We start from the raw sequence: 16418 nt of genomic DNA on the forward strand, positions 1-16418 counted from the left end.
CACTGAATCACAACCTGTAAGTATGATAAATAATAGATGTTTAAATTTTCTATCGAGCGTTCAAAATACGTAATTATGGCAATGGGCGTATCGTTTCTGACACGCGCTGTATGCGGTGGACCAGTCACAACAGGCTGGGCCATCTGACCAATCAGAGCAGAGGCTCACGGAAAGGAGGGGCTTAGAGAGATCTTAAAACTGCTTCAAACCACTAGCGTAGCCAGAAAAGAGACTCTGGGTGTCAGAATAACTGGGTGTGCCACATTTATTGTCAGATTAATGTACAAAAAAACTGTGACTAGCATTACAGAATAGACTGGGCTGATGTGTAAAACTATACACAGGCTCGCCACATAACCATAAAACTATATAAAACATAACTATATTTATACGTATTTATATTTATATACGTCTTTATCACATGTGAGTAGACTTTTGCCATTTCGGTGTCTTCTGATTCAGCAGTTTTTTCCGCAGCCAGCTGTGCTGGAGGAGTCACACCTGTTGCTGCTGGGCCCGGGGAGGGAGAAACATCCTCATCAGGTGTAACATTAGCCCTTGTGTCCGGCTGTCCATCAAGCCGAGGTTTTTTCTAAAGAAATTAAGCAGGGAGCTCTGCGACATATTGCTAGCCTAGCAAGGTTCAGTCAAAGATTCTCTACTGTTTAGAATGCGTGACAAACGTCTCCCAAGATGCTGGGGTCACACGTCACAGTCAGTGGCTGTTTGCAGATTGGTTGGCAGTCCGAACATTGGCAGATATATTTTTTTTACGAAAATAATTTAAAATTTTAATTACATTTTAAATGAACAAATATTGCAAGTAAACAACAATAGCACAAGTTTAGAAACATTTTTTTTATTAAAACTATAAAAAAATAATTCTGCATCTACTTTTAGGTGTGCCAGCTGCCACTGTGGGTGGCACTGGCACACCCTGACACACCCGTGGCTACACCACTGCTTCAAACAAATCGTTTGAGAATTGTTGGAAAATGAGGTGATATTTAATGCATATTTTGAGAAAACGAAAGCGTTTTTTGACCTTGCATGCATGTAAACCTTTTGTAAGAAACTCCCCCAAAAATATTAGGAACCTTAAAAAATGGCATAATAGGGGCACTTGATAAGTACTTGATCTATTTTTTCCCTTGCAAATAGTTATTTTATTTTAAATAAAAATGTGTATGAATATACGTATATGTAGGCATGTGGTATTTTAGTATTATTTATATACAATTATAGTGTTTATTAATATTTAGATTTTTTTTATATTTTAAGTTTTCATTTTAGTTTCTGTTAAAGTTTTAGTAATTTTGCTATATGCTTTTGTTATTTTTATTAGTTTTTAAAAAAATATATGTATATTTAGCTTTAATAAATTTTTATTTCACTTTTATTTTTGTAAATTGCAGTACTTAAACTAATTTATTTTTGTTAGTTGCCAAAGTAGCATTTCTCATTTTCATTTAAGTATTTTATGTTTACATTTTTAATCTAATATTTTATTTTATTTCAGTTGCAGAAAACAATTTGTTAGTTTTAGTTAACAATAATACTGATATAGACCTCAAGAAAGATTCATTTTATAGCCTACAGCCTAAAAACATTCATTACAATTTTTTGCTGTACAGCAGTTCTAACAGTTTTAATTCTGTTTCTCTTCAGTGTGTTGAATCGTACTCCTGTCCATCTGATTCACGAGCTCATACTGGTAGACGATTTCAGCGAAGATCGTGAGTATTGTGCATTATAGCATATTTTAATTTCTATATTAGAAAAAGTAAAAATTCACATTCTAATGTTATAAATGCACTCTTAAGTAATATATTTGATAAATATTTAAAATAAATATATATTTTTTCCCTTTCAGCAAATGACTGCCTTCTTCTCACCAAGTTGCCCAAAGTAAAGTGTCTTCGCAATAAACGCAGAGAAGGTAGGCCAGTGATGACGTCTCTGTCACTCTCTCCCTCTCCCTCTCCCTATGAATTAAATATTTTGTTTTGGGCTGGCAACACGCCTGTTTGTAATACCATCCAGACTCTAAAAGCAGCTGTTTGCTTTTCGCCCATGTGGTGGTGAGTGTTTAACAGCAGGTGGTGTGTTACTGGGAGGGTGATGGTGAACAGACTGTGAGGAAGATTACTGCACATTGACTGAAACTCTGTCCAGTGTTTCACACTTCCTTACATGTACTGGTTGCACAGGTGAAAATCCTTTGCTGCCATGCACTCGTACTGTCATCCGTATCTTTCCGTTCGGATGAACAGAAATATTGGATCTAGAGGGTGACGGAGTATAGATTAGTTTGCAAACAGCTCGCATAGACGTAGATTTACACTCATGATAAAAAAAAAATAATAATAATAATTTAAAAATCAATTTATAAGCAGAGCATTTTGGTGTGCATCTAACTGAAAACATTGGTCTTAAACCGTTATAGCAAATATTGATTTTGCCACTGCTGTGTACAGCCTGTGGTAGATTTTCTGTCAGATATTGTTCAGAATAGCTGTCCGAGCCCTTAGAGATTGACTTTGTTTAAAATGCCCACTTGATATTTAATGAAATCCCATTAGCATGATTGGATGTTGAAAGGTTAAGTCATCTTTATGGCTGGTTACCTTTTTGGTCAATTAAACAGGTCAAGCTTTACATACATTTCCATGTCCAATTTGTATTTAAATTTCTCATTTAGTTTATTATCACTGCTGTTAATGTCACTGGGACAAAATGCATTCAGACGTTAATAACTGGATTTTCATACATTCTGAAGGTAATATGAGTAAGGCTTCCTCGTTCAAAACTCATGGTCGTTGTGCAACAATACAACTCTTAACAGTGTTATGGATGGATGCAGGGTGTTGTTATTTATATACTATTATGGTATTTATTAATTTTCTGAGTATTTTGAGCTTTTTCATTATTTTTATATTTTTAGGTTTTATTTTAGTTTAAGCTTTAGTAATTTGTTATATATTTTTGTCATTTTTTTATATTTCTATATAGTTTTAATTTTATAATTGTATTTGTTTTATTTGTAATTATTTTCGTAGTTTATAATTTATAAACTTATTCAGTTCTTTCTTCAGTTAGTTGCCAAGGCAACATTTTTAATTTTTGTTTTCTGAAATTTTTAAGTTCAAGTTTTTTCTTCTAATATTTTTATTTTATTTTATTCCAGCTTTATTTTAATTACCATGAACAATTTTTAATAGTTTTAGGTAACAACGCTGGTTCTGAGGGTTTGCTAGGTGGTCAAAAGTCCACTATCAAAGTCTCTATGATATTCTGCTCCCTAGATAAGGCTTGATTCCTTCCTGCATTTTAATTCTGTTGTTTGCTAATTAGCTAAATTTGCTAATTTCATCATCTGCCAGGCGAAGTCCAATCGCTTAGAAAAGTAATAGCACAACTCTTCTAAATTAGCTGCAAATGAGCTAATCAGTCATGTCCCTGGCTAGTTATGCACAAAAGTTTAATATCAGGGCTTAGGGTTTGTTCCCTAAACCAAAGTATAAACAAGCACCAATAATAATGATAGTATTAATTAGAATAATAATGTAATGTTCAGTCATCATTGCCAAGAAAAATTCAAAGTTCTTATTAGTAATGATCAGCCAGTTGCTGCCCCCTCCCTGTTTATTCCAACGCTTCGAGGTTCCATTACACACTGTCACACATTGTCGCTTAGACAGCATTGATTAATGCATAAAACCCCTGTGCAGCCAACTCTGTACAAGAGAAAATTGTTAAAGGCATTTAAACTCTATTGTCGTCCCGGAGCTACAAACAGGGTGTGCGGTTCTGCTATGTTAGCTCTATTAGCTGTAGGTGAATGTAATCTCTGCCATTCACTCACTCTCTCACTCTCTCTTTCATTGTCTGTCTTTTTCACTCTCTCTTCCTTCTCCATCTGCCCAGCGCATACACAGAGGGGCCACACCAGCCCAATATGCATGCACACACAAACACATCCCGCTCTCAACAACTCTGTAGAGGGTGTGCTCACCCATCTGGAAAATACAGCCTTATTGAGGATGAAATGGGATTTTTAATTGGCTGAAGTTGCTGTGCAGCATGAAACTTTGCACGAGTCTTGCACGTTTACAATTATTATGCATCTTCAGTCAGGCTCTACTGATTTAACAGCTTTGCCTTCATGGAAAAGCTTCTTGCTCTGATTTCGATAATAACCATAAGGCTTTAATTGTCCCTTCAACTAATCAGATTTAAATGGCTGTTCTCATATCTTTTTCTGTGAATGAGATTGCTGAGATGAGAATATTTGTCAGTTTAACAGGCTTCTCAACAGATGTAATGTGCAGGTCTGATGGACAGTGAATTCTTCCGTGTCTCTGATCTATCTATGTGTGTGTGTGTGTGTGTGTGTGTGTGTGTGTGTGTTGTGTGTAAATATTCAAATGTAATCCCCTTTGTAATCGTTAACATTTTCATAAGTAACTGTAATTTAATTACACATTTTTTCTTAGTAACTGTAACTGATTACAGTTACATTTATTTTGTAATTAAATTACGTAACGCCGTTACATGTAACTAGTTACTCCCCAACACTGGTCACGTCCCTAGCTAGTTATGCACAAAAGTTTCATATCAGTGCTTAGGGTTTGTTCCCTAAACCAAAGTATGAGCAAGCAGCAATAATAATGATAACATTAATAAGAATAATAATGTAATAGTCAGTCATCATTGCCAAGAAAAATTCAAAGTTCTTATTAGTAATGATCATCCAGTCGCTGCCCCCTCCCTGTTTATTCCAGTGCTCCGAGGTTCCATTACACACTGTCACACATTGTCGCTTAGACAGCATTGATTAATGCATAAAACCCCTGTGCAGCCAACTCTGTACAAGAGAAAATTGTTAAAAGGTTTAAGGCATTTAAACCCTATTGTCGTCCCGGAGCTACAAACAGGGTGTGCGGTTCTGCTATGTTAACTCTATTAGCTGTAGGTGAATGTAATCTCTCTCATTCACTCACTCTCTCGCTCTCTCTTTCATTGTCTGTCTTTCTCGCTCTCTCTTTCCTTCTCCATCTGCCCAGCGCATACACAGAGGGGCCACACTGGCCCAATATGCATGCACACACAAACACAGCCTGCTCTCAACAACTCTGTAGAGGGTGCGCTCACCCATCTGGAAAATACAGCCTTATTGAGGATGAAATGGGATTTTTAATTGGCTGAAGTTGCCGTGCAGCGTGAAACTTTGCACGAGTCTTGCACGTTTACAATTATTATGCATCTTCAGTCAGGCTCTACTGATTTAACAGCTTTGCCTTCATGGAAAAGCTTCTTGCTCTGATTTCGATAATAACCATAAGGCTTTAATTGTCCCTTCAACTAATCAGATTTAAATGGCTCTTCTCGTATCTTTTTCTGTGAATGAGATTGTTGAGATGAGAGTATTTGTCAGTTTAACAGGCTTCTCAACAGATGTAATGTGCAGCTCGGACGGACAGTGAATTCTCCAGTGTCCCTGATCTATGTGTGTGCGCGTGTGTGTCGCAGGACTGATCCGGTCCAGGGTTCGAGGGGCTGACGCTGCAGGAGCCGGGATCCTGACCTTTTTGGACAGTCATTGTGAGGTCAACAAAGATTGGCTGCCTCCACTGCTGCAGAGGGTGAAAGAGGTACAGTTTTACAACTGTTGTGCTGTTGAGCACTTCTACCTGGATTCTGTGGAATTGTCTCCTTTTTCAGTTCATTATGAATAGGAGAGAGTCAGCAGGCAGAACGGAGGCGGCACTGAATGCAGCACCGCTTGCCAAGCACATGCATGAATATTCTGATGCTTTGTTCTGTCTGCTAGCAGAACTCATTTAACATATTTTAGCAGCAGATTTCAACTAAATAAATATTTTATATTATTATATAAATATAAAAAAAAATTTATTTGACATATTTTGTGCATATAAAACTGCTAGCAGCACTCATCGTAAAAAATAAAAAGATCTTTTACAAAATGGTGATTTTATTCACAATCATTACTGACATTAACTCAAAAGTTTTTTTTTTACCTAGAAAAGAAATTCACAAAATCACATTTTTCAAAATGCATTTCACAGGCAAGTTGAAGTAGTTTGAAAACCCAGTAGTGCTGACACATCTCAAGTATTCTTTTCTTTCAGCAAGACGGTATTGTGTGGCATTAGAGAGTTGAGCGATGAGGTCAGAGAGTCTGGTGTAATGATGTTGGACGAGAGTGTGTGCACATTCACTCGCTCTTAGTAACAGATAATCTCAGTGCTCGCTGATTTTCCACCTCCTTTGTTGTGAAATCAAGCTGAACAGACAGAGAGTCGAACTGTTCACATTTCTTATTAAATCTCTTATGCTCTTTTGTCTCATTTTGTAATATTTTCATTTTTCAGGACCCGACCTGTGTCGCCAGCCCTGTGATTGACATCATTAATATGGACACGTTTGCCTATGTCGCCGCTTCCTCAGACTTGCAAGGAGGTAAAAGCTGCAATTATAATTCTTCATTCGCTGTCCCACTGCCGACATCAAGGGGCGTCGGTCACAGTCCCCAATCAGCAGTGTCACACAGAAACAAATCTAACAATTAGCTGTGACGTAAGCCTTGGCTGGTCATCGGCAGAACACTTTAATTATAACCGCCACTGCGGTGTATAATTATGACTTATTAAAAAATGAAAGTTACAAGAAATTAGAGCAAAAAGATCTTCATTGATCTCTCTGACTTTCTTCCCTCTATCTCTGTTGCAGGCTTCGACTGGAGTTTACATTTTAAATGGGAGCAACTATCAGCTGAAAAGCGAGCCAAGAGAGCTGACCCTGCAGAGCCTATTAAGTAGGTGAAGAGAAGCAGAAGGGTTTTTATAAAAACTATTCTGCTAAATGCAGAGGCGGACAGTAACTAAGTACATTTACTTGAGTATTGTACTTAAGTACACTTTTTGAGTATCGGTACTTTACTTGAGTATTATTTTTTCTGGGAACTTATAACTTCCTAATAAAACACAAAAGGTGTTGGACTTGAAGCAGAACTGCTAAACCGTTCTGTGTGTGACATCAAAGCACCACGAGAGCGATTAGACTGCATTTTATAATTTTTGTTTTGATGTCAAATAAGTCTTGCTGTTTTGCTTTTTTGTTAAAGCAGTGTTGCTGTTGTAAAGTTGTACAGCTACAGTTGTGTTGTTGGGTTTTAAAGCAGGTTTGATTTTTTTTTCTTCCTTATCACTCTGTATTTACAGGATTTCACTGTCCACTCTGTTCAAATGTGGATGAATGGCTACACATAGATGTGTGCACACACTGTCAGAGCTGTGTGAGATCACTACCATCCTGCTTTTGTGGGGGTGGGTAGGGGTGTTAAATATTTATTTATTTATTTGTTTTTTTTTTTCCCCATAGGTTTTTAACATTCTAAAAGCTCTTTATTCCAAAGATACTACAAGCTAGTCAGTGTATTCAGTAGGTGTAATGTATTCTAAGTTGCTTCAGAAGTATTGCAAGTATTATGTACAACAATAAAACAGTGCATTGACATAAAAAAGGACATTTACTTTTGGTACTTAAGTACTTTTAAAAGCAAGTACTTCTGTACTTTTACTTAAGTAAAAATCTGTCTTTACAACTTTTACTTGTAATGGAGTAATATTTGACCAGCAGTATCTGTACTTTCACTCAAGTAATGGAGTTGAGTACTTTGTCCGCCTCTGGCTAAATGAGGACAGAGGTTTGGTCCAGCACCTATTGGACTTTGAGCACCATGTTTAAAATCCACAGAGAATTTGAAATGTGGTTCTTAGAGTTCTCTTTTCAGCTACGCTGAAAAACATTTGGTGTACTCAGAAATTCCTAGTAAACCTCACAATTAATTACCAAGAAATGGCAATGAATTGAACATGAAATTTTGAAGTAGAAAGACTGAAAAGTATTTACTTGTAAAATGTAATCAAATAATCTTTGTTTTATGTACAACTTTGAAAAATCTTTTTTTTTTTTTTTACAGTGGCAGGATGACTTAAACATATTTAAATTGATATATTATTAATATCTTACAATTCTATATATAAAATTGTATATTATTCTATATTATTATTAATATAGTAAAACTATTTTAAATTAAAATGCTACAAAGACATTGCAGGAGGGACCCATATCTAGGTTCCAGAATGTCATAGAAACTTGGAGGTGGTCATTATTTTTTTAACTTATGCCAGTAAGCAGTTACCTGGAGATGCCCTAGCAAACACTCACAACACCCTAGCAACTGCAAAACAACATGCCGAAACCACTCAGAATACTTTAGAAGCTGCATAGCAACACCCTAGCGGAAACTCACTTATTGGGTTTTGTCTTTTTTGAGATATGTTTGATTATACTTATTTTGTATTAAATGTAAATTTTATTAAGTGAATAATCTGTCTCAATTTAATGTACTGATTGATTTTCATTTACAGTTTAATTTCAGTCTGATGGTTATTATATTGTGATTGGTGAGAACTGGCGCAGTCTCATACGCAGAGAGTGAGAAAATTGGAGCCTGTTTTACTCTTACATCGCGGGGTTGAGTTTTACAAGGGCAAGAATCACTCATGTTTTCTCCAGAAATATAAAAATCTGGTTGGTTGATATTGTTTTCCTCCAACATGCGGCCTTGGTAACACAAAAAATAAGTTGTTTCAGGTCTGGAGAAATTTACTACATTTTGATTAAACCATTTTTTCTTATGAATAACATGCACTGATCAATCATTCCGTTAGACCAGGGGCATTTATTAGAACGTAAATAGTATTTTAATTTTATGCTGTCTTTGAAGAGAGAAAGGGTGTTTGAAGTATTGATTTCTACTGGGAAGTTCAGCTTGGTTGATCATTAAGAATTGAAATATTATATCATAATTAAAATATTAAGTTGCTGTAAAGTTCTTTAATTAATCAGTTTTGATTATTATAAACAAAGCAACTTCAACATTTAAATCCTGGTTGTTTTTTTCTCCTCCTCCATCGTCTTTCTCTCTCTCCTCTTGTTATGGTGTAATTCACACTGTTCCTTGCGCACTCAGAAGCTGTTGTAATGAAGGCTGTTAATAACTCAGATAAGCAGGCAGTCAGGCTGAGAGGGGCTCAGATCCCGTCTGCTCCTGTGCGTGCTGTGCACCGGTGCAGCACTGCAGCCGGCCTGGGTCTCTCGCAGCCCATCCGCCAACAGATGCAGAATAGATCAGTCATGACTGAGTCACTGAAAGCTGTGTGTATGTGAGGACGCAGATGGGAAGCAGTGGTGTATATTTCAGGATGATATGTGAGAGGGACCGCACAAACATGACCCCTGACTGACAGCCAGTTGTTTCCCTGGCTGGCAGGAGGTTTTGTATATTTGTGCTGTAATTTTGAAATTGGAACTTTTGTGAGTACTGAAATGCTGAAATCTAGGATTGGATCATTATTTCAATGATTAATATGTTTCTGGCATGTTATATGTTTTGCAACAATTCTTTTGACCCTAGCTGATTCAGTGTGTAGCTTTACATTTCTTAAACAACCATGGTTTAAGACGTACCCATGTAAATATTCCAGGATGACAATGACAAGATGCCAAAAAATGTATATATTTCTAGTAGTGCTGTGTTCGATACATAGATACAGCTGGCCCTGTATCGATATTGTGGCACGTGTGCAGCAGTGGACCACGCTTAATTTGAATACGAGAGCACCGTTTAAAATGTCGAAAAGTCGAAAAGTGCGAGGTTTCTAAAAAAAAATTAATAGAGCATAATATATATTGGCTACAGCAAGGTTTAATCTGGCTGCAGAGGAACACAACCAGGGTTGGCTGATATAAAGAGACGTAATCCCCGAAACAGAGCTTCCCACTTGCGCAATATGGAAATATCTGCTAAATGTGTTACTTATCTTTGTCAACCTGGCAACCATGTGTACGCGCGATCTCTCCACTGTGGATAAACGTGCTTGCTTTCTGAAAACACTGGTAAGCTTGCAGTTTAGCGATCTCCACTTCAATATTCTATTCTCAGAAAAGTGTAATTCATCAAGTGTTTATTTACACGAGAGAGAGAGAGAGAGAGAGAGAGAAAAAAGACGTTCCACCCGTGAAGCTCTTTTAGATGGAAATTGCTCTTTTAGTGTGCTGAAGCGCACAGGGGAGATGGCCGTCTGCAACACACACAGGGGGTAGTGCAGCCTGATGTGTGCAACCCACTCGACACGGGAAACCACCGCCGCTGAAGCGCCGTACCACCAGCACGAGAGCCCACGAAGAGCGTGCTTGACTGTAGCTTTACTCTTAGCAGAAGGTCAGGAGCAGAACGATAGAACCGCTTGGCTCCGAAGCGAAAAGCTGAATATGCGCTGCATCTGCTGCCTACTTATACTCACGCTGTGATCAGCGGCAGCTGGATGCAATAATCGCATGCCAATGTGCATTGGCTCGTTTAGTTTACACTCAAAGTAGATTGGTCTCTCTAAGCGAGATCCCAATTCGTCGGTCATCCGACGTGACGTCGAGAGTGACCGACTGAAAGGGAACCATAATATTGTTAAATAACATCACCATTTAAAATAATTGTTTTCTATCTTTAGATATTTTCAAATATGACTTATTCCTATGATGGCAAAGCTGAATTTTCAGCATCATTACTCCAGTCTTCAGTGTTAAATGATCCTTCAGAAATCATTTTAATAAGCTGATTTACTGCTGGAGAATCATTTCTTTTTATTATATATATTTTTCCAGATTCTCTGATGAATAGAAAGGTTTTTATTAAAGTAGAAATCAGCATTTATTAAAGTAGAAATCTTTTTTAACATTATAACTGTCTTTACTCTTACTTTTTAAATCAATTTAATGCCTCCTTGCTGTATAAAAGCAGTAGTAGTAATTTCTTAAAAAAAAAAAAAAACTTACTAACTCTTTACTAACTTACTAACTTTTGAATGCTAATGCACTGTATACTGTATGTATGTAGAGTAAATGCAGCAGGAGTGTGCAGTTAAAATCCATAGTGGGTTAGGTGATACTGAAATAGTTCCTATATGGGCCTCCCATAAGATAGTTATTATAGTGGTGTTTGAAAAAGAAATTATCTCTATTAATATTGCTTATACTTGGGATTAATATCTGTTCAAACTCAACCATTCCCACATGTTTGTGTTAAGGACAACTCCAGTCATGCCACTTGTGCACTATTATGTAGGAGATGTGCACTATTACTTTTCTAAGCAATCTGATGATGATTACTACATACTTTCAAACCTGGCAATAATATATAAATTTTATATATTGTATGCATACCTTTTTCCTAGAAATTAATTGTATTGCATTATTTATTGTTTCTGCCTTCTAAAATGAGATGAGAACAGATGTGTGAAAAGTAAATGAATCTGAAATGAAAGTACATGAGTGGCCCTGTGGAGTGGCAGATGAAACAATGTATTCTACCTCTTCACAATGAGAGATTACTGCTGATGGAATTCAAATGCTTCCGATAATACCAGAGCCATTTCCTCCAGTGTCCTTAGCGTTTGAAGCAGCTCTCTGGGTACAGTGATTTTGAAGGGCAAGCTGAGCTTCATCAGGAGAATGAGAACTGAGCTGTACTGTTTCCACACACCCTCACTTCAGTGACCTTTTATTCTCTTTCCTCGTTCCAAGACTCTTCACCGAAACCACATTCAAGAGGAAATGTTTTCATACATCAATCCTGGGTGACAGCAGTATTTTAAGCAGTCACCTGGATTGAAGTATTTAGTGTCAAGACTTAATGTTCACTCTTTTTTTCACTCTTTCAACCCTCAGAACGCCCATCATTGCAGGAGGACTTTTTGTGATTGACAGATCCTGGTTCAATCGCTTGGGAAAATATGACACAGCCATGGACATCTGGGGAGGGGAGAACTTTGGTGAGTTATTACTATGCATGAGAGCACCTTTCTGACAGCACGTAAACCTCAATCACTCTTTTCCCCCGATCAAGCTCAGACAGAGGAAACTTAGGGTTGTCTCATCACAGAGAGGAAATGGCAGGCAATGACATTTGAACTTAGAAAATCAATTTTCTCAAAACGTGTTTTGGTGCCTTTATTTATTTAACTTTATTTAAAGGTTTTTTTCTTGGCTCTGTGAAATTCTTAAGAGGAATGCACTATGGGGAATTAAATGGTTCTCTCTGTGCTGGGTAAACCATCATTAACCATGCATATGTGACAGAATTAGACTGGAGCTGTTGCAGGGCTGGTTTATTCAGACTTAAATACGCTGCTATGCTCATAATTGCAAATGAGCATTGGGCAGTGGCATATTTAGACAGGAGAGTATTATTTAGACTGCCGTGAGAGTGAAGTTGTATCCAGGAGGGCTACTGTAAATCACATGTACACGTCAGCAAGTTATTTTACTCTACATGACATAATATTGACATGCATTTTATACATTTCTGTAATATAGTGTTTGAGGTCAGTACGTTTTTTTTTTTTAAAGAAATTAATACTTATTCAGCAATGATGCATTAAATTGATCAAAAGTGTCACGAAAGACATTTATAATGTTACAAAAGATTTCCATTTCAGATAAATGCTGTTCTTTTGAAATATATCAAAATATTAAGTGATACTACTGTGTTCAACATTGATAATATACTTAATAAAAAATATTTCTTGAGCATCAAATCAGCATATTAGAAGGATTTCTGAAGGATCATGTGACACTGAAGACTGGAGTAATGATGCTGAAAATTCAGCTTTGTCATCATATAAATACATTTTAAAATATATTTAAATAGATAAAAAAAATGTAAATTGTAATGTTGAAAATGTACTAACTGTATTTATTTATTTTTGATCAAATAAATGCAGCCTTGGTAAATAAATAAATCATACAGACTTAAAACTTTCGGTAGTGTAAACTCTCTAAGGCCATAATGTTATTAAAATACTGTATAGCACACTGTGATTGGTGTTTATTGTGTTGTGTTTGTAGAGATTTCTTTTAGAGTATGGATGTGTGGAGGAAGCCTAGAAATCATTCCCTGTAGCAGGGTCGGCCATGTATTCCGCAAGAAACATCCTTACATCTTCCCAGAGGGCAATGCCAACACCTACATAAAGTAAGTGTCCTGAGAAGTGCATATACTTATCATATTAATTCATATCCAGCATATTCAGCTGAGGTTTTAATAATATATTCCTGCTGATAAAGGATGTAACACTTTTTATCAACATCAGAAGACCTTGTTTTGTCCTTGGGGGTTGTTAACCTGTAAATATGTTACATTTTATTTTTGTCTCTGTTGAATGTTTTTCTATGTTATTTGTCGGATTTTTCGTGCCAAAGATAGAGATAATACTCAAACTTCTGCCTGGAAGAAAATCTGCTGTGTAAAATTTGTTTGCTTTTATCACGTTTCGCCTCCGGGGAAAAACCTCAGCATGAAACCATATGAAATATTAAGGGCATAGCACAACATTCTTTCTGAATCTGAATTGCTATGCAGTGTGCTCAGTCAACAAAATCTGTTTCCTCATATAGTTCAGAGGCGCTAATGAATAAATGCTGAAGGCATTAGCTGACTTTACTAGATACTCTTAAAAACCGTGTCCTTTTACGTCTGTTAGCAGAGTTATGTTAGATATGGAACAATCAGATATGGTTTGTTTTTGTGTGGTTTGTTGTGCATAACCTGCAATAAGATGTCTTGACAAATCAAGACATGTGCAATATGTGACCAGTTTTCATACAGAAACAAGTTCTTGATATGTATATAACACCACTCCCTCTGAATATCATTTCTACAGTTGTCAGCAACAATCATGCCACCACTTTGTACTACGGGCAAATCAGTGTAAGCTACTTTATTTATTTTTAAATGTTTCAATGCCTTTATTTAATATTTAAATTATTGATTAAATAAAAATGAATAAATAAATTGAATTAAATTAATAACTGCATAAAACTAAATAAAATATAAAGTATATAAAGGTGCTTTTTAATGTTAAAGCAAATAAAGGCTTTTTAAATACTAATATCTGCCTGTACATGGATTTTTTTTTCTCCACTTATAATTCCACTACTCCACTTAAAATTGTTTGCAAAATATAAAATATCTTGATATTAAAGTCACAGTAACTGCTTTAAGTGATAAACCCTAACCCTTAGTATTACACTTTGCCGTGTAATTCGTGCTGCTCTGCTTGTGCCATAGACATGAATGATAGCTTCAACTGTGCAGCTTGTTGAGGAGAAAAGTGCTGTTAGTTTTCTAAGCAATTGGAGTTTTAATGCGTATAAAATAAATAAATAAATATCACTTACAGGTGAGAGACATGAGCCACATAGGATCTTTTGACTTTAGCCAGTATGAACCACCCAGAACACCCTTGCAAATGCATAGCAGTGTGCTAAAAACCACATAGCAATGCCCTGACAAACACCCACAACACCCTAGCATGTGGCAGCGAGTTTTCCACTCAGATTTTCTTCAGAATTACAGTTGCAAGTCTGTTCAGTACCTGTCTGTACAAGCAATATTTTGAGTAGCTGTACTGATGAATTGGCAGGTCATCCTAATGATCTTCTTGAGGCTGAAGTGTGTATCTTTGAGTGAAGTGTTTCATATAGCACACTTCAGTGTTCACATTCAATGCTCTTTCCGTTTCAGAAACACCAGAAGAACTGCTGAGGTTTGGATGGATGAGTTCAAACTGTTCTACTACTCAGCTCGACCGGCTGCAAGGGGAAAATCCTACGGAGGGTGAGTGACTGATAGCATGTGTGTGTTTATGTGTGTATCTATAATGGGGAGGCATCAGGGAAAAGATTCATCTCTTATTCCGCTCATTCTCTTCCTCTCTTCCTCTCTTATTAGCATTCACGGTAGGCAGGAGCTCCGCAAGAGTCTCAAGTGCAAATCATTCAAGTGGTATCTGGACAATGTCTATCCAGAGCTCAAGTGAGTTGAGGAGTCAGCGTGGTGTGTGTATCTGAGTGTCTGCGGGTGGTGACTGATGATTGTAAAGTGCCATGTTATTATTTAGAATGGCAGTATATGGCCCCTCTATGTCTAAAGCTGTTTTGTTGTACACTAGTTGCTCTCATCTGTCTTGAGGGAAAGATTTTCCACCCACTGGCAGATTTCACATACTTTCAGTACTTTTTGTCCTTAAAGGACGTTTTTTTATGTCATTTTCATTAATTTGGCATCTAAATTAGTCTATATTAATGCACTTTTGCAGACGTTTTAGCGAAAACATGTGAAACTGTCAGACTAAACTTTAATTATTAAAAAAAAAAAAAACATTTAAACATGTTGTAAACTTTTGTAATTTAGGAGATAAAACTGAATTCTCAATTATGTTTCATCTGGGCCTTAATTTGATCAATTACATTTCTTATGCTTAATTTTTATGCTTCATTTAATAAAAATAGACACCAATGAGAGCTGAAATTGAGTATAGAGAAATAAAATGAACATGGATCACATATACCATATAAATTGGTTTTGGGAATATTTGATGAGAAATATTGTCCCAAACTGTGTTCAAAGTCTGCAATTAAAAGTCAGACGACTTAAAGGGGTCATCGGATGCAAAATTCACTTTTGTTGTTGTTTGAACATAAATGTGTGTTGGAAGTGTGTGTACACATCTACCCTATAATGATAAAAATCTGTGGTTTTTTTTAAATCCTTATTTTAAAATCCCCTTTCTCAAATCAGGCTGTTCTGAGATTCCTGTCAGAATGACGTAGTTCTGTACAGGCCCCTCCCACGATAGTTGATTGACAGTAGCGTTTCAGCACAGACTGGACTGGTGTCTTACCTTAGACCCGCCCTGAGTGAGCTGTGAGCTGTCCGCCATTGTGTCGACTCCGGTGCAGGGGAAGACAAGAATGTCTCCAATTAAGCGATTGAGGTGTTTTGTTGTTGGATGTAATAATGAATATAGCAGTCGTCATTTACTCCAGACATCTGAGTCGCTGAAGACGCAGAGGATTAACATTACTTTCGTTTTTGAAGTGAATGCGCCGATCCCCGATCTGCCTAAATGCGTCTATGTTCGCGCGAATCATTCGTGATCCAGCTTCATCTACAGTAGAAGTGAGTATAAGGGTTTTTTATGAATCTTTGCAAATCGCCTTTCCTAATAACGTGCTAGTTAGCAAGTTCCGTGGCTAAAGTAAACAGTATAATGAGAACGGCTCATCACCTACGGAAGAGAGTGGCGGGGTCATCAGAGCTCATTAGCATTTAAAGCAACATGAACTAGAACTGCGTGCTGAAAACAGAGCTGATTTTGACAGGGTAAAAAGTAGGGCTGCACGATAAATCGCATGCGATATTTAACTCGCATCTTATCAGTAAAGCCGGTTCTGTAATCAGCGGTAAATCTCCATCACCTGCGGGCTTT

The 16418-nt window shown here is 36.8% G+C and overlaps 1 protein-coding gene across 1 annotated transcript in view; it reads left to right on the plus strand.

Moving 5' to 3' along the window:
- LOC107675076 (polypeptide N-acetylgalactosaminyltransferase 14-like) overlaps nt 1-16418 on the plus strand; it is a 55326-nt gene that overhangs the window by 32220 nt on the left and 6688 nt on the right. Inside the window, exons 6-12 of the mRNA XM_016469282.1 lie at nt 5533-5654; nt 6396-6483; nt 6754-6838; nt 11815-11918; nt 12994-13120; nt 14672-14764; nt 14879-14962. Coding sequence (XP_016324768.1) covers nt 5533-5654; nt 6396-6483; nt 6754-6838; nt 11815-11918; nt 12994-13120; nt 14672-14764; nt 14879-14962 — 703 coding nt within the window. The remainder of the gene's footprint in view (nt 1-5532; nt 5655-6395; nt 6484-6753; nt 6839-11814; nt 11919-12993; nt 13121-14671; nt 14765-14878; nt 14963-16418) is intronic.

Source organism: Sinocyclocheilus anshuiensis, unplaced genomic scaffold (assembly GCF_001515605.1).
Source record: "Sinocyclocheilus anshuiensis isolate Anshui unplaced genomic scaffold, SAMN03320099.WGS_v1.1 scaffold776, whole genome shotgun sequence".
Classification (NCBI taxonomy): Eukaryota; Metazoa; Chordata; class Actinopteri; order Cypriniformes; family Cyprinidae; genus Sinocyclocheilus; species Sinocyclocheilus anshuiensis.